At 42.9% G+C, this 22,078-nt stretch overlaps 1 protein-coding gene across 1 annotated transcript; it reads right to left on the bottom strand.

Annotated features, from left to right (window-relative positions):
* Positions 1-772: 772 nt before the first annotated feature.
* Positions 773-21,087, bottom strand: OLFM4 (olfactomedin 4). The gene is made up of 5 exons (XM_019755280.3): positions 20,871-21,087; positions 16,020-16,172; positions 10,213-10,425; positions 9,060-9,219; positions 773-2,421 (listed from the first exon to the last, which is right to left on the bottom strand). Exons 1-5 carry the CDS (start codon positions 21,060-21,062, stop codon positions 1,619-1,621), a joined length of 1,521 nt encoding a protein of 506 aa, XP_019610839.3. The 5' UTR covers positions 21,063-21,087; the 3' UTR covers positions 773-1,618.
* Positions 21,088-22,078: the final 991 nt, after the last annotated feature.

Genomic DNA, 22,078 nt, shown 5'->3' on the forward strand with positions numbered 1-22,078 from the left:
AAATAACCAGATCAGTCAGGCAAATTAATAAGCACAGAAGGTCGTATCCCAGAAGAAAATAGCCGTGTCTCATACAACAAAAGCTGCCAGAAAGAATGGATTTTAAAGGGACCTGAAAAAGGCAGCCTGGCTTTGGACTCCTTTAAAAGCTGTTAATGTTACCTGCCTGCCATTAGGTGTATTGTCATTTGGGAGATAGCCATCTCTGTACCTCACAGCAAGGTATGAGCTATCCTATTAAGAGGTTTTTTTAATTTTTTTTCTTGTTTAAAAAAAAACAGTAAATAAAACAAAAAACAACTTTTTTTCAAAGCACATTTTAATCATTTATTACAGGGGAAGAGTACAGCATTTAAGGAGCCAATCCCATAGACAAGGACTCATGAACATTAGAGGAAACAGACCAAGAGCAGATGACAAAGCCTCCACATGCACAGAACATACACCTACAAGGTTTTCCAACTGCTTTGATTTACTCGATACTTTCAGTGGGTATTCTACATTTCTTCCTCAAAAAACAAAAATGTACTTTCTTACAAGTTTCAGGCTTAAAGAAAGACAAAGTTTGCATGAAACAATGGCTATGACTCAACCCAAGTCTCACTTAAGTTCCAAGGGCTTTGCCATATAACCAGAAATGCTATCATTGTATCACTGCCATCTGATTTTCTTACGGTCTTAGAGTCATGAATGTAAAAGTTCATGATGAGACCAAAAAAAGGAATTTTGTTTATCTTATATCTGTTTCATAAGAAGCTGGTTCATTCTTTTGTTTTTTTATATTTTTGAATTTTTTATTTTTTATTGTTTTAAGTAGGAGGTAGGGGGAGTGGGTTAGTAAGCCTGGTTCTAATCCTCCGAGCTGCCTTTGGAATGATGTAATGAGGTAGGGGCTTCCACTGACTCTTACGTAGGTAGCCAATGGGAGAAAAGGATAATCCAGTGTCTCATCTGAAGATTCATCAGGATTGATTTGCAGTGTCCTATTTCACGTATAAAAGGGTCTTTCTCCAGAAAACTCAGAGCATTTTACAGATATCATATAAGCACGCTACATTTACTTATCTGGAACATACGAAGCACCCACCATTCCAGGGGCTAGCAAGAAAAATAAAGTTGGAGATTTAATCCCTCAAGGAGTTTCAAGTACTAACCTGACTAATTCAGCCCCAGGTTTCCTTCAGGAGTGGAAGAACTAGCCAGGCTATGTGGACGAGACTGGTCACTGAGCCCCCTTTCCTGGACAAAGCATTCCCAGAAGCCATATGGAGTTCTCTTTAAGTTCCTCAATTGAATTTCCAGATTCCACCTCACTGATGGCTTCCCTGGCCCCATAATGTCCCTAGACCCCTGACAATCCCACCCTGAAAGGATCTTACTTCAGTAGGGAAATGCATCCCAGGAGGCAGCTGGCTTCCAAGACACATTATCAAATCAGGGCAAATATCTTAAGTCTCAGTGTGGTAGAACTATGCTCCCAAATACTGGTACTAAGCAAATACACTCCAGGATCTCACTGCAGGTATCTAAATAAGTGGAGAAGACCATGTTTACATTTTTTAAGACTATTTTTTTCAACAAACATTTTATTTCTCTCTCACCTGACAACCTAAACAGTTTAGTGGGGTTCCTGCTTGAAGATGAGATCATAATTCAGAAGGTAACCATCATTATAGACAAAAAGCTTCTGGTCGAAAGGATGATAGTTGATGCTTTGCACAGTTTCCTGCATCTTATGCATTGCAATGTCTAGTCTGCCCTCTTTCCCTGTGTTTGTGTCATAGTAGTAGAAAATCTCTTCTGTTCTGGTGTTCAGAGTACGGGTGGCATACAGAACCCCACATACCATGAAGGCATTAGAAACAGATGGTTTATACTGCTTGGTATGCCAAGTGTTTAGCACCAAAAGGGTGGTGTCATTGAGCTTACTAATCACCATGTTACCAGTGCTGGCTTCAGTTGAATAAATCACCCACAATCCACTCTCATCTACAGCAAAGTCAATATCTTGCCAACCAACATTAGCATATGAAAAGCGGTTATTATATGCAGCATAGGGGAGATTTTGAGTCACAGAGACAGTGTTGGTGGTCAGGTTAATTTTGGCAATGTTGCCAGTGTTGTACCAGTTGACATACATGTTATTCTTGTAAACTGCTGTACCACTGCCTTGGCCATAGGTAATTCGGGACTGTTTGGCATATTTGTACAATAGCAGATCATCCATTGTATTGTGGAGTTGGTAATATTCCAAGATTCTCGCATCTGGATTCAACGGTGCCACCCAATACAGCCCTTTGTCTGGATTCTCGGGAGAGTAATCTCGACCCCAGGCACCATACTTGTAGGAAAACCCTCTCCAGTTGAGCTGAACTACAAAGGGTCTGCTGATGTTCACCACACCACCGTGAGAGCAGGTCCCTATACAAACAAGAAAATACATGATCATTATTAAAGCAAATGAAGGAGAAGATGCCAACAGGTGAATGACCTAAGAACCAAACGAATCCATCAATGTTTGCCTTGTCAATGTTCAGTGACAACAGTAGTTCTGGTGGAGAAGAGCCAAAACCTTCTCTTGGTTTCAGTCTCAGTGTAAACCTGCTGGTCAGCTCTAGAGAAAACTACCATTTATTTCCATGGGTGGGTTTTTCCATCTGGAAAATGGGGATGATGAAATTGCCAAGAGCCATAGGAAAAAGGTTGGAGGGCCCAGAGACAGGAAAAAGGGACTTGGTAAATTTAATATAATTATTTTTTTCTATCAGGAAGCACTTTGCAAATATTACTCTATTTCATTTTTCTTATAGAGAAATCAAGAAAGCGAGACCATTCCAGAATCTTACTCTATTTCCATAAAGCCAAAAGGTACCACTCACCAGGATCAGAGAGAATTGTGATGAAGGAAAAGACTGTCCAAGCCAGTCTCCTTTCCCTTCACCTTTCTGCCTTTCCCTAGGACTCACACCAGGTCCTAATACTGTTCCAAGCTAATCTCAAAAAAGGAAGTTTTAAATACGATAGTTTAAAGATACAGAAAGATGGTCCTATAATGGCGGGATTTCAGCCTTAGAGGCCATGGAAGTTATTTTAGAGCAGCATTGCCTGCTCTGTGCCCAAAGCATAGCCCATCACGTAGATGACTCGATGGTCGTCTTGCCGCAGTTATAAGGTGGGTCTCGCCGTTTATAACCTATATTCTACCACATCATAGAATGACAGGCAAGTACTTCATCGTTCCCGTTCTGACACTGTGACTGTCACAATGTGTACAACCAAGTGGGACCAGACTCACTGGTCCACTGAATCTCCATCCCCTGTAACACTTGGGTGAATGACTCAAGCTGGGCAATTGGCCCTTCACGTGACACTCCCTCTGAAATGCCTGCCAACCCAAACCATTTATGAGCTATAGAAAATAAAATAAAATTCCTCCAGCATTTTTATAATGACTAGCCAAAGAGTTGAACACACATTTCCTGGGATCTTAATAAATGGCCTTTAAAAAAAATGGGTAAGACAGTTTATTGGATAACAACAACAACAAATATGGATAAGGTCATTTTTCCCTCATCCTGATGCCTGGACCAGAACAAGTAAGGGAAGGAGGGAACAGAATCTGAATAGCTGGATCTCACTTTAAATGCTAGGAGGGAATTAGGGAGCCATGGAGAGCATACGAGGTGAGCTGGAGCCAAAAACAGAGCTTCAAACAGTTGTCTGAGGTTAGCACTGTGGGGTCAAGGGGATGCAAAGCTTTCGCCTTCTGAGTCTCTGCATCTGACCAACATGGAAAGACCCATTCCTTTCCTGCTAAATGTCTCCCCCTCTCCCTACCTCACTCAAGGACTGCTCAGAGGTGAAACCATTACTAGAAATCCTGCTTTTATTTTTCCAATCTGCTGGCGCTTTTTGGTCCCAGAATTAAATACGTGCTCCTTAAATGCTCTCATAAATCTGCAGCTGGTGGGAAAGCCAGCCAACCATACAACAGGTAGAGAAATGAAACCATTCTGTACGCAAACTCAAATAATTTTGCATATCATTAAGCAGAACACAGTCATGGGTTTATTTTAATAATGCATGCACCATTTCATAAATAAAAAAGCAACGTGTGTTCAGCCGAGAGACTGCTCTCCACTAAAGAAATAATAAATAAAATTATAAATTATTATTTCTTCTCCTAAAAGTGATCTCTCAGATGAATGCTTGTTTGCTTTTGTTTATGAAACAATGCATGAATTATTAAAATAAAGTTAGCGGTATGTTCCGTTAAATGATAAAAACTGTTGTGTTTCCATATGCTACAAACTGGATTTTCTGGTTAAAATATCTTCCCAAGAAATTATTTATTCAACTACATTTCACTCTGAGGAAATGAAAGAGAGTCACTTTTTTCTTGCAGGTTAGAAGACTTAGGAATTGTTTGCTTAATTGAATCTTGCCTTCCTAGAAAAGAAATATCCCAAACCAATAGCAACAAATTATTTAAGGAAAACATGCAATGCACATAATTAATTCAAGAATTATCATGGGATTAAAGATAATAAACTATTCTTTCCTAAATGTGGAAATCCTTGTATAAGAAGGAATCAAAATAATCTTCCCTTAAAAATTCCTACTACTAAGAAGAAAAATAATTCCTACTACTATTATACTATCACTACCACTAATAATGGTAATAATGGTTCAATAACATTTCACATGTTGGCCAAGAAATTAATATTATGCCTGATATCAATATTAAAACTGTATGTACATAAATCTCTTTTGTTCACCTCCCGACCATTCCTAAATACTCTCCTGTTATTTTTGTTAACTCCCTTTATCCTTTATCTCCTTTGAGCCATTTTTAGGGCACTGGCTCCGGTAAAAAAAAAAAGTGGATACAGGGAGGAGAACAAAGCATTGTTGCCAGTACCACAGATGTGGCTACAACAGTGACAGACCAGTGAAAAGCTATGGAGGGCTTCCCTGATTCCTGGCAGCAAACAGTCTTGGAAGCAATACTGAAGCTGAGACCAGTGACCACTGCTCATCTAGCCCAGCCAGAGTCCCCAAGCCCCCCACCACCTACCCCTCTACCCGAAGCTTCTCCCTGTCCTCCTTTATCTCACACCCTTTTCCAGCCGTTTCATTCATTTGAAGGTCTTAGAGATACTCCATTGTCTTTCTCAGCCATCCTATCCCTGCCACTGGCACAGCAACCCATTGCCCAGCCATGATCCAAGAATAATGAAAAATCAATGAATCATTTTGCATTTTCTGTTGGAAAAAAATGCAGCATAGAACTGAGAAAAAAAGTACGTCGTCAGCTCCTCCGCATACAAGGATGCAAAGAAAATTTGGTGTTATTCATTGTGGTATGTTTGTGGGAAATTTCCTGTCACTCCAGGAATCACAGGTACACCTCTCTATCAGAGTATCTATGGAAGGCAGCCTAGAGCAGTGAAAACATTACCAGACGTTACCACATCAAATACTCACTCCAATACTTACTAGCTATGCATCCTTGAGTAAGCTACTGAACCTTCTGAGCCTCAGTTTCCTCATATTAAAAGAAACATAATAATACCTACTCTGTAGGACTATTGGGACAAACAGAGAGAAGGTAGGTCCATGTAACTCAACAAATGGTAACTGTCAGCACTGCACTCACATCATGTTACCACTGAAGGTTTACATGACTGTCTCCCTTCCTGGATAGTGGTTTTGGAGCGGCTTTGTACCCATCCTGATGACCCCAGTACTCAGAATGGGGCCAACCATACAGTGTTTGTGGAATAAAGGAATGAAAGACTAATCAAATCTCCCAAACCCTAGCAGTTTATAAAACTCTAGTAGGGTAGGAGCTTACCTACTCTTACTTATAAAACACTAGCCTCCTACCCTGCTATATATCTGAATTTTGTAAAGACCCTGGGGTACACGTCACAGAACATCATGCAAGCAACCCGCTACATAAGGGTAGCCTTGGTTGGCAGTCTCTTTGCCATGCAATGCATTAGATATTGCTATGGTATTCTGGAAATATCCTGGGAAGCCACATGGTGAGACTTTAGACTATTGTAACGTGGCCTTTTAAAAGTATCGTGGTTAGCATATTTTTTTAAAGCCAAATGATATATGCCTGCAGAGGAAACTTAATCTTAGATCTATCAGTGTCCTCTCCCACCTGGGCATTGGACCTTTATTTGAGCCACGAGAAGAATATGATTGACGTGCGAGAATTAGGCAATTATAACAGTCATAATCATAAAAATGATTAAAATGAAATTGACTCTGAATTATTGGATATATGCTATCCAACACTCTGCTCTCCCCTAGGCTTGGGATTCGGGCAGGTCACCCCAAGTCTTTCATACCCGAGGCAATTACCAATCGTTCGCTGAGTACCTTACGTGTGTCAGCACAGAGCCGAGCGTCGCCAAACAGTGGTAATCAACCCCTGAGCACTTATTCCCATCTTGCCATTTTGCGTATACAATTATTTAGATTCCGGGGGAGAAGAGAGAGAGACAGAGTCAGTTGTTTTCAGGGGGAAAAGTTAATGAGCAGAAGGCCAATTATTTTAGACTAGAAAGTTCTATGAAATGAAGCAGAAAAGGATGCCATTTTCAGCATAAACTAAATGTAAAGTGCATTTCATTGAACCCTCGCTACATGTCCTGGTTCTGAGATCAAGCTGACCACAGGGGTAGCAAACCACAGCTGCAAGGGAGGGGCCGAGAGAGCACAGAATCACTTCATAGCTGAGACTTACATACAATCATTTTTGTCCTGTGCAACTCTGCAGTCAAAAAAGCAGAGAGGCCAGATTTTAAAGTCCTATAATGCTGAGTAACTTTAATTAAAGTCTCCACAGGCTCACAAGTTGGCGGTGCCTGGGGATTTTTCAATTCTGCATTATCAACCAATCCAAACAGAAAGAGAGCAAGTGAAAGAAATTGATTTAAAAACATGACAAAAAGTCAGTTTAATATAAACATCATAAATATAATATGAACAAAGCTGGAGGAGGGCCAAGTGGCTTGGCTGGGATCCAGGTACAGCCAAGGTTGTGGGAAAGTGAGAGGAAATCTGGGTCCAATTTGCTTAAACAACACAGCTGTGCCAGGATGGCTGACAAAAGTCTAAGGGTGAGGACCTAGGGGAAAATTCTGGGGGGAAACAAAATACTCTAACACAAATAATCCAACAGACTCACTTGTTTCCCTCCTTAGATACAAAGCAGTGTACTTTCTCCTCCACCACTGTCCTTGAGTTACTACTCCTGACAGTCTAGGTCTGGAGACGACCAGGAAGTAAGGGGCCTTGCATTTCAGCCTCAGGGCTGTCACTAACTACCTGTGTGGCCTCAGGATAGGCAGCACCCTCACCAGGGAAGTCCCCTCCTCTGAGACATGAGGGGCCTGAGCTAGATGACCTTGAATGTTCCTTCCTGCTCTCAAATGTCCTCATTCTAAGGGATGCACAGGAAACTGTGCCAGAAAAATCTATTCCACTGGGGGGGGGGGGAGGGAGGGAGGGGAAGGAAAAGGAAGGGAAGGGAAGGGAAGGGAAGGGAAGGGAAGGGAAGGGAAGGGAAGGGAAGGGAAGGGAAGGGAAGGGAAGGGAAGTCTTGCTCAGGTATTATTGAGGGTTGTCACTGCTGCAACTCCTGCCATCCATGGCAGACGGGGCTCTTATTACCAGCGCAAGCTGACACCACTGATCCCAGACCAGTCCTGCCTCGGTTTGTTACAGAGAACAGAGCATGGCCTTTGTCTAAGTCTCCTCTCTCTGTCATACTGTGACAGATTCCCAAGTGCAGAGGGAGGAAAAGAGTCCCCCGAACAACATCACGAGGCTTATATCTATGGCAGTATCTAATTAAAGCCTTAAAGAAACCGGCTACACTGACAAGGATCCAGAAATGCAAGGCCTAAAAGGAAACAGGTTGTGACAATAGGAATTAATGAAAGTAACAAGAACTGTACCATTTGATGAAAAGATACCGTCCCCATTCAGGCTGAGATGCTCACGACCTGCAGAGAGCGTGTCCCTGTGACACGGGTGTCTCTGAAGGACAGAGCTGAAAGCTGCAGCTGAGAGGCATTAGTTCACCTGGAGGGACGTGCAGAAGCTCACAGGGACCTAGCACTGCCTTTGTGCACAGCCAGATTTAACTTCCATTATCCTCTTCAAGAATTAGAACAATCGCCAGTGTCTGCGTGCCTGGCACAGAGCTCTGGGCTTCCCAAGCATCCTTTCATTAACCCCCACAGCAACCCTGCAAAGCAGGCACTATTATCCTCCCATTAGCAAGGAGGGAGATTAAGGATCTTTTCGCTGTGGCCACCTAGGTGGAAAAGCTCAAGTCTTTGGGGTCCCAAAGCCCTGCTCCTGATCTCTACACTCCACTGCCGCCGTTCACATTCACGGGCACTTACGGAGCACCTGCCTCTATGCTTTCCTTGACCCCAAGGATGACTCATTAGAAGAGAGCGAGACTGTAAGCCTGCCCTCCAAGAACTCAGACCAGGAGGGACAGCTGGACACACCCACAAGTACAGGACATGGGGGCTATCCGGTAAATCCTCACTGAAGCCCAGGACACACTGTACAGAACAGCACAAAGGAAAAATAAAATGGCGGGAGGAGGGAGGGAAGGAGAGAAGAGGGAAAGAAGATTCCAGCCCTAACCCCAGCTCATCAGATCAATGAGCCAATCAGCCCTTACAATCCACAGAGCTGCCAACGCCATGCAGGTTCCAGAGGCTCTTCCCAGGCCCCGATAGCAACTCCATCACCACAGAGATGCTTGTCCTGTTAGTAAATGCCAAGGGTCTGTGTGTAACGTGTGCATTTCGTTTTACATCAACGCACTGGCCGTGCTTTTCCTCTGTGAGCCCCAGAATGTGAGAGGATGGAGGGGAGGAGATTAAAAGCATGGAAGAATAAACTCAGAACTACAAAACCCCATCCTTGCTGCAGGGCTGCAATCCTGAATCCCTTCCCCACCGCACTGTGGGCCCCTCGGGGGCCTGGCTCAAGTGGCAGAAACATGGCATGCTTACCAGGAGCGGGAACAGGTGGGGCGACAGGGATGTTTTCATTTTTAGAGGCTTCGCACTCCTTTAGCTTGTTCTTCAGAGCCAAGATCTCTCGGCGAATGGCAAGGACATTGTTTTTGTCTAGCGTCTCGAGCTTCTCTACCAGGAGAGTCATATTCCTTATCTAAGGAAATAAAAATTCAGAGTGACTTTATATTATTGTGCAATTTCTTTCATAAACATTCCAGAGCTGAATTTGTCACTTAGTGAAACATTGCAAGAGAAGCCACCTGAGATCCTTCTGAATGGTTTCATTGGGAAGAATACATTTTATGGTTTAGCATGAATGCCTGTCAGATCTCAGGCAGATGTGTGTGACAAGAAGAAAATGGCAAAGATTTTTAACAGCTTTAATAATAGAGCACAGGCTCAGTCTCAGCACCCACAAATGTCCATTAAAGTTCATTTCCAATAACCTCCCCCTATAAACTCATGTTTACTCATGTTGTATCATAATTAAGTTTCTAATGAATGGTGAGAGCTGGAGAAAAGTTAAATTCTGAAATATGTAACTAGAATTCTCAATTAGCCCATGTCATGACTGTGCTACTAAATTCTCATTGATATAAATTATCCGACCATAATATTAATGTCTGGATAAATAGTCTTTATCCACAGAGCTTACAAGGTCTCACTAAAACATACTCACAAGAAACTCCATTTAAAAGGGTTGCCAGCATTTGGAGACGAGTTCCAAGAGGGATCAAGGAGTGCATGAGCATACAAAAGGAGAAACAGACCTAGCAAGTCCAAAATCAGGTAAATTGTGGCTTTCTACGCCCATGAGGGTAAATCCAGAACAGAGAGAAGACTCTTGGTCTAGTGCGGCCATGGAGTTGGTCAGATTCATATCATCTCCTGTCTAGGGACACTGAAAGGCCACTTGGTTCTGGGGCAGGACACGGATATTACCTGCTCCTCAGTCAACATGTGCCCAGTGAGCTTAACTTCCTATTCAAAGACAGAAATCCATCTAGAGCAGAACACAGGATGCGCCATGTGGTCGTGAGGGAGTCCAGAATTAGAAGTCAGGAGAGAGAGATTCATCGCCTGGTCCTGGCACTGATCGTGGAAGGGTTTTATTATTAATACACTAAGAAGTAAGTTTGCTCCTTACCTCTACTTCCAGCTGGTCAACAGTGTCTGAGCTCCCAGCAAAACCGTCCTTCAGCTGGATGATCAATTTCTCCATCTCCTTCACTTCTATCTTGATCAGCTCGAAGTCCAATTCAGTGTAAGAAATGGAATCTTTTTCCATGATCTCTACTCGGAGAGTTAGGTTTACGAATTTCTTTTCATAGATACTGATTAATCGGACATACTCCTTCACCTAAAAGGGAATCAGAAAGCCAAGTCAGTTCCCAGAGTAATATTAAACAGGCTTCCTCCACTACCAAGCCCTTGGGGGCTATTTGATTGCCATCAATCATTTTTTTAAAAAAGAAATGGATCAAAAATATATTTAACTATGTATTTTTTAATATCTCCAAATACAAACTTATTATGACAGTTGGGGGGATGGTTTTGGTACTTGAATAAAATAATTTTGCTTCAGAATCTTCTTTCACAAGTACATTTTCATCTCCATTTTAATGTTTGAAGATATTAGCCCTCCAAACCAAACTGGTTTGAATCAGAGTCTCTTGCCCTCTCCCTCCCCTCAAAGCACATGCTCTAAATCAGGGTTTCCCAACCTCAGCACTATTGACATTTGGGGCTACATGGTTCTTTCTTGGGGGGGGGGCTTCCTTGTATGTTATAGGATGTTTAGCAGCATCCCTGACCTCTAGATGCCAATAGCACCCACCCATCCCTGAGTTGGGACAACAAAAGATGTCCCAGAGTTTGTCAAGTGTTCCTGGGGGGCAAAATCACCACCACCACCACCCTCCCTTCATTGACAACCAGTGCTCTAAATCTAAGTATTTTCTAGAAGGAGGGGAAATGCACTAAATAGAATCCTTTCTTTGCTCACCATATACAACGAGTTTTGAGCCCCTCTGCCTTTTACAAAGTGACATAAAGACCCATCTTTCCTCACAATACGTGAGTCTGTGAGCAACTAGAAGTGCACATTTCATTAAGTGCACCCACATTTATTCCGAGAACTGATTATTGCAATCAGACCTTTAAATTACACATTTGTTGCATATATTTGAATGTCTGATCATTAAGTTAAAATACTTCCAAAAATTCCCTTGGTGGTTTAGCGTATAATTGGAATCTCCAAATGGATATTTCAATAAACACCGTTGGTGGTTCTTTCTATGTCTGATCTCTGAAAGAAGTGCCATGGCTTTTTTAAGGACCTGCTCATTAAAAGTTGCTTGTTTGACATTCTTTTAAAAAATTGGAACCTAAGTGATACTTTTCCCCAAACTGTGCTAATGTCAAGTAGCCATCCACAGAGCCGAGATGGATTCAGAGCCAGATGTTGGCCTCTAATCCTTCGACTACTAAAGCAGCCCTCACTTCTGTCATTTCAGTCGTTCCACTTAACCCCACTGTGCAAATTAATATAGACTCACAGGCCACAAACCTAAAGGGCTAGGGCTTCAGGCAAAGAGGATTTTAATGAAAGTTGAAAATGCAGCCCTTGGCGCTGCTGGTGTATCTCCTGGGGCAACTGATGTTCACTCCATCAGATGTGCCAACGGAGAATGATAAAGCTGGTAACATCTGGACAGACAAGGAGGTTACAAAAATATAAAAACCTAACAAGTTAGGTTAAAAACACAAACACAGATTTAGGGTAGCTAGATTTCAATTTCTGAAAAGAAAGGAAGAAAAAAGAAAGCGAGAGAGCGAGCGAGAGAGAGAAATCAGGCATCAAACCTGGCTTGTGATAAAAATAATTAATAATAATAATAATGATGATGATGATGATGAAATGCCAATCCATTGCAGAAATGGAAGTTTGCAAAATGAATACTCGTGTTGGCATTTGGTCTTGCCAGTTCCTGGGACAAATAAATACCCTCTGCTTTCCTGGAACATTTTTGGTGGCACATCGCAGCAGTTGTTCTACAAAAATGAGTGATTCAACTGTCATCTCTGTTAAATGAAATGTGGCTCTCCCTGAAAACCAAGGCATAACCTAGAGTTTGCTGCCTATGAGAATTTGTGGTGTTCGACCACGAAATGAAGGGTCTGTGTTTAGGAGAAAGCTTAGGTTCTTTCAGCTGACAGTTACAGGAGAGTTCAGTGATATTGAGGAGAACTGGAATTATCCACGAAGCTATGGAAGGCAGGGGAGAATTTGAAGATGGGCCAGAATAACTTCACAGTGTGAACTGGACTAATTTAAGTAGCTTGTTAACATAAACCTTTCACGTGTACAGATCTCTAATCTTGAGATGGCATAGAAACTTCTGAGAACATCCCTGCTCTCTCTGTAGCTTCCGTCTTAGTATAGGCAGCCCAGCTTGCCCAGAATGCATAGCAAGAATATGGGTCTAGCCCAAAGGGGACACATCCCTGTGTCAATATCTCTACCACAAGGCTCTTCATCGCTGCAAGTTTGAGCTTTAGGAGACTCATCGGTGCTTGCCTTCACACCACCAGCCTAACACTCAGAGCGTCCGTTCTTTTATTTGTCGTGAACATATTACGTCATTGATGGGTTGTAAAAACCAAAGTTTGTTTGGGGATTTGTTCTAGAGTGTTTGTTGTTGTTGTGTACAATAAATGTGTTCCTGGAATAAATAAGGATGCAATACAGTAGGCTTTTAAGCTAAATTAGTCTGGCTCAAGTTTCTGCCAGTTCCCCAAAATCTGTGATCATACCTATGGCCAGATTATTTGAAATAAGTAAATATACTTTGCAGCACACTCCTATTTTAACATAGCTTTCAAAATAAATGCAACCAGATGAAATGAGCTTGAATTGACCATCATGACATATGAAACACTTCAGAGCTACACTTACCTAAATCCTAATCTGACCAGAACTTAGTGGGCATGTCAATTTCTCTAAGCCTTAGTTTCCTGCTATAAATTGGGGGGAGTAGTATCAAACTTCCAAGATTATTGGGAAGACTAGAGAGAATATATATTAAGTGCCTAGCCTAATGGATACCCTATAAATTACAGCAATTATTAGCGAAACAGTGATTTCAGGTTTTTTTTGTTTTCAATCTGACCTTTTCATTTACTATATTTCACTGCACAAAACATCGCTCAGTCAATGTTGTTTGTTTATGGGTGGCCTAAATGTCTCGCAGGCTACCTCAACCTTCTCATGCGTGAGGATCTATTAGCAAATGCTTCGTATTCAATAACTTGCCCTAAAACCATAACCTTCCAGATAAAAAATAAAACAATCCTGCGCTGCCTTTTGTGTCATCTCCTTTCCAAGTAGAGTCACAAGAAGATATGTCATAAACAACAAAAAACTATAAAATGTTTTCAGCATCTGAGGCAGACACAAGTCTTTTCTGTATACTGGCAGATACTGCATCAGTGTAAGGGGTCAAAACATTTTCCTACTGGCCTGCCCAAACGGGCATTCCCCCAGGCTCTAGATAAACCGTGATTTCCAAGGCAACCTAGAGATGGCTTTAATAATTCACCTGCAAATTCAAAAGCCCTCAGCTGAGGCGATAACTTTGAATCTAACGGTATTAGTGACCTATTGCATCTCTTCTTGGGTCTGCCCTGGAGGATGGTAACAGCATGGCCGAGAGAAAAGAGAGCTGAGATGAATTCTGAAGAGTCAAGTTCCTGACCTGGCTTAAGCAGCCTTTACACTTAAGTCTCTCCCTTTATGAACCTCAGGTTTCCCAACCCTAAAACGGGAAGGAGAACACAGGCCTATCTACCTTAAAGGGAGGCGTGAGAGTAGAACAGAAATGGAAGCATTTAGAAAAGTACAAACATCACATGTTGCTATTGTTATCACCGGTCCCACCTATCCATTAATATTATGCAAATCTCAACTGGCAGGACAATTCCTTTCTTACGTAGGTCTCAGTCACAATCTTTTTAGGACCAGCTACTGACATTTTCAGAACTAAAAGCTGCCCCACCTACTTTGCACTTCTCCTCTGCCAATTATCAGCAAAGCAGATGCCACTTGCCCCCCTCACAGAAGTGGAATTACATGTCCCATACTCACAAACCTGGCAAGCTACGTGCCCGCTCTAGAGCAGCTTGGAGTTTCACACTGCCCTTCACACTCCTGCCAGCAAAAAAGACATGCAAATCAGGAGCTTCCACTATTTCAAAGCAAATGACTCTAACTGAAAAGCTCTTTACCTAGGATTTTCCTGCGCTTGTTATGTTTTTATGCATAACTTCTTATCTGTGCTTGATTATGCTGGAGTAAGGCTATGAATATTAATGGTTGGAATTTATAATTTAGTGCTGTGCCTTTTCTGCTGATTAATTCAAGGACATTTTATTTCTTAAAAAGCTAGGTTCCTGAAGTAGTAAAACACATTTTCCTGGACACTCACTTAAATTTAGAATATTTAGCTACCAATTCAGGTTGAAAGCAGGGTGTCAGTTTCACCACAGTTTTTTGTCTTAAAGGATAACTGTGCTGGATGTTGTGGTAGCTAAACTTAAATTTCTCAGGAAAACTTATTTTGACTCTGGAAGGAAAGCCAGAGCTCCTTGTAAACTCATGGAGCTGTAGTAAATTATATATAATGTGATTATAGCCTAGTGTGGGCTTCACCTACACAGAAAATGGGAGCCTTTCTAATTGATTTTTAACTTGGCAAAAAAGGTAGAAAGGTCAAAACTGGAGGAAGCCCCATTGTCCCAGTCAGCTCACAGAAAGGCAAATCCTATAACCTCCTCCACTAGAGGAAAGCAGTCGTCAGGGGGGTTGAGTCAAGGTCTTTACCAAGGCTGAGTAACCTATTAGTCTGGAATCAAGCTCCCAGAGAAGCCTTCAATTTTGGTCTAATGCTAGACATGGCTCATGTAATGTTCCTGCTGAGATGGTAGACAATAACCACCAAGAAAGAGAGAGAGGGAGAGGAAGAGACGGAAGACAGTAAATTGGAAAGAGGAAATAAGAGGAAGAGAAAGGAAAAGAGGGAGGAGGAAGGGAAGATAAGAGGCAGAAGATTTGGGGAAGTGAAGGAGGAGAAGGAATAGGAAGAGGAAGAGAAAGCCAAAAAGAGTTTTAAAAAAAAAATTAAGAAGGGAAAGAAACATTAGGAGGCACGGAGAAGGGAAAAGACTGAAGAAAGAGGAGAAAAAAATTGTTTTAAGGGAAGGAAGAATGGCATAGGAATAGGAAGAAAAAGTGAAAGCGAAGGAAGATAAAATAAAACATAAAGAGGATACAGGAGAGGAAAGAAAAGAAAGCAAGGCTAAAGAGGGAAGGAAGGAAAAAATAAAACTGAAAATCGCAGAGTTGGGGTTTGCGGGGAGAGCTCCAGGCCTCTTTCCAGCCACATGAGTCTCGCAAGATTGAAGTGAGTTTATCCACTGCGGGAATAATCTCAATCTCATTTGCTTCCTGTGCCCTCATTTGTTCTGCTATAAAGAACTCCACAGGTGCACTGTAAATAAAAGCTAAAGCCTCCATAGGATGCAAATGTGCTGCCTTTGAAACAGTGAAGAAGAAGAATGGCTGCTTGTAACGTCCCAAATAAAAAGTGTTTTGTGCACTAACAAAACAAACTAATAGATACAGACACCAGCATGGTGGTTCCAGAGATAAAGGAGGGGAGGGGAGGGAGAAGTAGGTCAGGGTGGTCAAATCTATGGCAATGGAAGGAAACCGGATGCTATGGGTGGTGAGCACGCCATAGGGTACACAGAGTGGAATTATAATGTCCACCTGAAAATGATATAACGTTATTAACCAACGTTACCCCCAATAAATTCAATCTTTAAAAGGTATTTTATTTTTGTCTGTTTGTTTGTACTTATCAAGATACTGTTGGAAGAGAAAAGAATTCTTACTTTAGAAAGCTCTTTCTGGAACTTCTCAGAGAGAATGTGCACTCTGTATTCCAGGCGTTCCATTTTGTCCACGGGGAAGGTGGTGTCTGGTAGGGTAACGACGCACTGGCACGTCCCACGGGCATCCTTGGAGCCGGTGAAATTGGAAAATGACTGTAAAGAAAAGTAAGTTCAACATCAGTAATAAGCTGAGAGATGAGCTTCTTGGCAACTGGAGGGACAAAAATTGGCTTGTCAAAAGAGTACTTAGAGGCAAGCAAGTGGAATCCAATAAATAAACGAATAGAACCATAGAAACCAGCGAAAACCACCAAGTTTCACAGGCAGGAGCTACACTTAGCATCTTAGCCACATCTATCTCCACCTGTTGGGTTAAACTGCTACATCACCTGTTCTATCTAAAGGAACATTATCTTTTCCTAAAGAGTCTTAAGGGGAATTATTAATGTCCCTATATAAGGAAAAGGAAATAAAAAATTGATAAGAGTTCTAAGTTTGATTGCCAAATCTACCATTGACTGGATGTGAACCCTCTTTAAGTCTCAGTTTTCTCCTCTGTGAAATGGACATAACCCACTTTACTCTACAGGATCGTCCTCCAGCGTACCCACATAATGCCAGCCAAGTCCCTAAACACGGTAGGTGATCAGTAAATGTGATTTCCCTTTTTCTTCTCCTTACTCATTTTCTTTTCCTCTCCTTTACCCCAACCCAATTCCTCCCGGTAGGAATGAGGAAAAAACATCAAGGATATGGGTTACAGTGAAAATATACAACACAAATTCACATCCTTTCTTCACCTGGGAAATTGTGTAATTACCATCTTTCAAAATGGAAACAAACCAGCCGTTTGTTAAAAACGAAACAATGCGTGAGTCGGCAGGTTTTGTGCAATTTTTTAAAAAGTTTTGCAGCTTACCACTTGCAGAAAAGTCATTTTGAAATATTTGATGTTTCTTTAAAATATTCAGGCTCACACTTCAGTGCCGCTGCATATTTTAAAAATGACAGGTTTGAAAGATCCTGTTTTTCTTTTGTCCCCTTTGAACTTCCCCAAGGGGATTCCACCACAATTAACTTTTTTTTTTTAATACTACTATTGCCTAACAGAGTAACTCTTGGCAGCCAAATGACTCTGCCTTTCAGTGATCTCATCGGATGACCAGGGCCAGCCCAAAGCTCACCTGTGGGACATCAGCCTGACGTGTCTCTTTCTGACGTGTCCAGAGGAGAGCAACGGTTTGCAGAGTTTGAAAGGGACCCAGGCTACGCCTCTCAAAGTTTAGGAGGTCACCTGGCTGCAGCTGAGGTTGTGTGCTCTGTGCATTTAATGTCCACCAACCTGCATGATTCCAGAACAAGATGAACCTAGATGCTTCTGCAATCAAGATTCATCCCATCAGTGACCTCTGGACCAATTAATTCAGGCTTTTGGAATTAAGTTGCTTATTGATTTAACCTAATCTTCTTTAAGATGAGCAGAAAGAATATATGTATACAATTTGTACCCTAAATTCTCTATGCCAAGTAAATTGTTGACAATGGCCTCAAATTTCTTTGCCAATCACACCCTACACCTGCAGGAATTGGGGAGTAAGGAGGGGGGACAAGCAGATTTATTGGGGAGTAAGGAGGGGGACAAGCAGTTTTATGCTGAACACCAGGACTGGGGGTGGGGGTGGGGGGGCAAGGGAAGGGTCTTTGCCGGGGATGAGTGAGGCCGGGACAAGCTACACTGGCGGCCTGTGAGAGAAGCCAGCTTCCCTGGGAACCAGCTTTATCATTCCCTCTGAAGAGAGAAAGACTACAGCTCAAGCATGCCACAGCTTTTGCAGAAGGACCACTATCTCATGGACTTTTGAAGAAATAGCTTATTATAACTGTCTACCAAATAAAAAAAAAAAAAGGTCTTGCATTGCATTCTGACAAGGGGAGGTTAATTAGCTGCACAAGACAGGGTTGGACCCTTCTTGGAGTCCTCTGAAAAGCTCTGTCAACTCAAACACCAGTGCAGATCATCAAACAGTCTCAGACAATCGACTAGAAACCACCAGCTAACAACTTTTAATCCTGAAGTTCACCTGAAAGGCAGGCAAATAATTATAGCCCTGCTGACAGTCATTCCATCGGCTTCTGTCGAATCTCTCGGTCCCAGTGCTCTGGACTCCCCAGCTGCCGTCCTGCTTATCATCAGCCCAGCGTGCTCAGCTGACATCAAAATGGTCCATAAGTTTGATCAGTGTCTCCCATTAGAGGTATTTCTGCTCCTCTCATTCAAAGACAATGAAGCTAATGGTGATGGGTCTCTCTCTGTGGTGAATACTTAAACTCTATGTGTGTGGAACGTGGGCAATGGGAGACAAAGACAAGTGCTTGTCCCTTTGGTTGTTGGGAGGGTATGTGACCCCCTTGTGGAGGGCAAATAGGACCCTGTGCGCCCCACAATACACCTTACACTGGTAGGTCCTCACTCACTCAACATGTATTCAATTAACATTTACTTGTGTGGACAACAAGCCAGGCTCTGGTGTTAGGGAGACAGACAAAACCCGACTCCTGCCCAGTGAATCGGGCCCATTTTCATGATGAAAGCTTTAGTTGTCTACTTTTTCATCGAGCCCCTTAGCCTGATGACAAAAGCATATGACTCATTCTGGTTCTGACTCTGCGTGTTGCGGAGCAGAGCATGAAGCCTTTTCTCATCTGTGCAATGAGGACCCTGGTGGTGGTTCCTTCATTGCAGAATGACATCTGAGGCACGCAGAACACTGCAGCAGAAGGTGTGACTCACATTTGTGATTTGAGGTTGCAATCGGCTCTAATTAGCAGGCAAGTCTAAGTGCGTGTAAAGATTCAAGGAGTAAAATAATGGTACTCAACATTTCCAAAGTACAGAAAATGATACATGTGGAGTTTGCTCAATGACAGTTATAAAGGGGTTTTCTACCACTTTCCAAAGAGCTCATCCAGCTGACAGCCAGCCCTAGAAAATCGGGTTTATAATGGAAGTGACACCTTGTCGGCTGTATAAAAGACGTTGGACTTGTGATACTGACTCGCCAGAGGGAGATAAGTAAACCAGGAAGGAAGTTAAAACCTCTAAGTATAATTTAACTAGTATTTTTTATCTACTTCTAAATATTTATCTCCTTACCAGATAACAGGCATTTTCTAACAGGTTCTCTGTTTCGTGACCTATGATTTATTTTCTACTATTTCAGCTGATCATCTTACCCAAATGCTGACTTCTGATTGGTGATGAAGCTTCAAAATAAATTATTATTGTTTATAATAATAAATACCTCATTTAAAAAAATGCTAACAAGTTCTAATTGTCCCCATGAAAGTCATTTGTTTTCATGAAATAAAATAATGCATCTGATTTCTGGCTGCAAAGAATCTTTGTACATATCCATGATTCACAAAGCATTTTCCTTTTAAAGATTTCATCTATACGCCTTGAAAATACAGAAAGCTACATACAGAGAGATGGTCAAAAGCGTGGGCAGACTCAGTTTAAGCTATAGAACTAGCTTAGTGACCTTAAGCCAATGACTTCACCTCTCTAAGCCTCAGTTTTCACATCTCTATAATGGGATCATTAATTGTATCTATCTCTTAGTGTTAAATAAGATATTAATAATATGTATTATGTATAATCTTATGTGTAGTCCTGCCGTGAACACCATTGCTGCCATTTCTATCTGGGTCTTATCCAAACCATCTGTTAATCAACAAATTTGTATTGCCTATATATAGTCCTGATGGTGAAAACAAAAACAACAAACAAAAGCCTTCCCTTTCCCATTGGCCCTTCCATTCAGACATGGTCATGTAAGCAGGGGCCTGACCTGTGAGTAAAGGTCATAGAAACGCAACGGGATGGGTTCTGGGGAGTTAAGACTCCCCTACCCCAAGTCACAACTTAGCATGGAAAGCCTCAGTTTTGCAGAGCAGAGCTCCTACTGAAAGGCCCAGAGGTGGTGTGGGCAGAGGTGATGTGAGGAATTGCTTCTTGGTCCCGAACCTCCCACTCCTCCTTCCCTCTTCCCAGTTCCCTAAAGGAGGTCCAGAGAATGCATCCTCCAAAGAACTGGGCCCACTATGTGTTCCATTGATGTAGCCTCTGGCTGGACCAGTACCTTTTAATGCATAAGGTTTAGTTGGTTGGTTGGTTGGTTGGTTGGTTTGTTGGTTGGTTTGTTGGTTGGTCACTACTTCTGTTATTGGTTTGAGCTGGAAATGGTTCTAAAAATTCCCTATAAGGAAGATATTGCCCTCTTCCAGGGAAATATCCATGTGTGATTGCACTTTCCTAAAGACCAAGGACTCCTCCCCCTACTTCTGTCACCCACGTCCTTCACAAACCAGTCTCAGAGAAACGCAGCACTCCCACCACAGCACTGTGGCTCTTCCACCCTCCACGGCAATTCTTCAACATGCGCAGGGACCCTCCTGGGCAGCAAATCAACTGGACCCACTTCTCTGGAACCCCTGCTGGTGGAGCCCCTTCCCTAACGGCTCTAACCGGGCATAGAACCTGGGCATGTCTACTTGCAGAGCTCTCCGCCCTGCCCCCATTCTAAAGTGCAGGCAAGCTAGAGACCCTCCTAAAAGCTTAGATTGTTTCCTGAAAGTCCCTCACTAGAGAACTGAGATGTCATCTCTCTTGCTAACAATTTAATTATTTCACCCAGGTTTTAATTCATTTCCATGGCTCCTACAGTTAACAAAGGGAATTGTAAATCTTTTAGAGAGCTCAGGTCTAGCCATCCATGAAATTATATTCAGGTCTCCAAAAAGCGAGAGGAAGGGAATGAATGCAGCGCTCAGACTCTGGGGCCTGCTCACCTGGGTCACGGAGCCAGAACCAGACCTGCCCCTCCCGCTGCTGCTGAATCCGGAGACAGAGCTGAAGCTGGAAGGAAAGTCAGGTTGCACCACGGAGCTGGGGCTCGGCTCAGGAGTCAAGGCCACCAAGTCCTCTGCATCTACGCCCAGAAGGGACAGAAGGGCCAGCAGGAAGGGGAAGCTGAGCTGCATCTTTTGCTGTTGGCTGGAGCCGCTGGCTTCTGCAGAGCCCTAGGGCTTCTTATAGCGCCCAGTGGGGATTTCCCCATGGCCAGTTTGTGGGGAAAGAGGAAGCCACCGGGGAGCATGTGACAGCCCCGGGAGAGTCAGGGCACCCAGGAGCCTGAGTCACCTCCACACCTTGTCGCTGATCCCCACTCCATCAGCTGCTCTTTGATCTGGTTATCTCCTGCCAAATATTAACTCAAATGTGCTTTTTCAAACCTAATACCTGGTTTCCAACTTCAAGCCTAATATCTGGTTCCCAACTTGATACTTCCTTGAAAGAGACCTGATCAAAGCGGTCTTTGTGGATGAGACAAAGCTTTCGGCCCCAGGAGGGAGAGGCAACCCTGAGGCCTTTGCCCAGAAGCCATTTCTAGTGGCCCATTTCACTGAACACTGCTCTCCAGAGTATGCAGGGAACTCAGTTTAGAAACTGTCCCCAGCGTGTGATTCCCTCTTCAGATACTACTTTCCAGGATGTCTCTGGCCCCTCCTTTGCAGCGTCTGCTTCTAGAAAAAACTTCTCTCACCAACCCCACACTGAAGGAGGGCCCAGCAGTGTTATGTTCCCTGGAAATTCAGCTAGGGCTCTCTACACGCCAAGCACTTACCCCTGTGGGATGCATGTAGGAGAAAGAACCCACACAGGGGGCTGCTCCAGACCCAGGCAGGGAGGCCCACATGGAGCCGGTTCCCTCTCCAGAGGGCTCTGTCTGACCTCCACTGGCCCAGACCCTCTTGTGAGTCTGTCTGTGTCTGCGTCAGCTCGTCAAGAACTCAAGGTTTATTCATCTGAAGCTGAGCGATGATGCATCTTTAGGCTCCATTTGCACCTCTCCAACACGTCACACACCTTCGTGCCCTCTGCCTTTCTCCCTGCAGAGTGAAAAAGGTATTGGCCTGAATACTAAAAGCCAGCACTGTCATTCAGTCGGTGGCCTCTGCAAGTCATTTAGCCCCTCTATTGTTGTAACCATTTCTAA

This window comes from Rhinolophus sinicus, chromosome 16, assembly GCF_057876585.1.
Source record: "Rhinolophus sinicus isolate RSI-liver-muscle chromosome 16, RSI-T2T, whole genome shotgun sequence".
Lineage (NCBI taxonomy): Eukaryota > Metazoa > Chordata > Mammalia > Chiroptera > Rhinolophidae > Rhinolophus > Rhinolophus sinicus.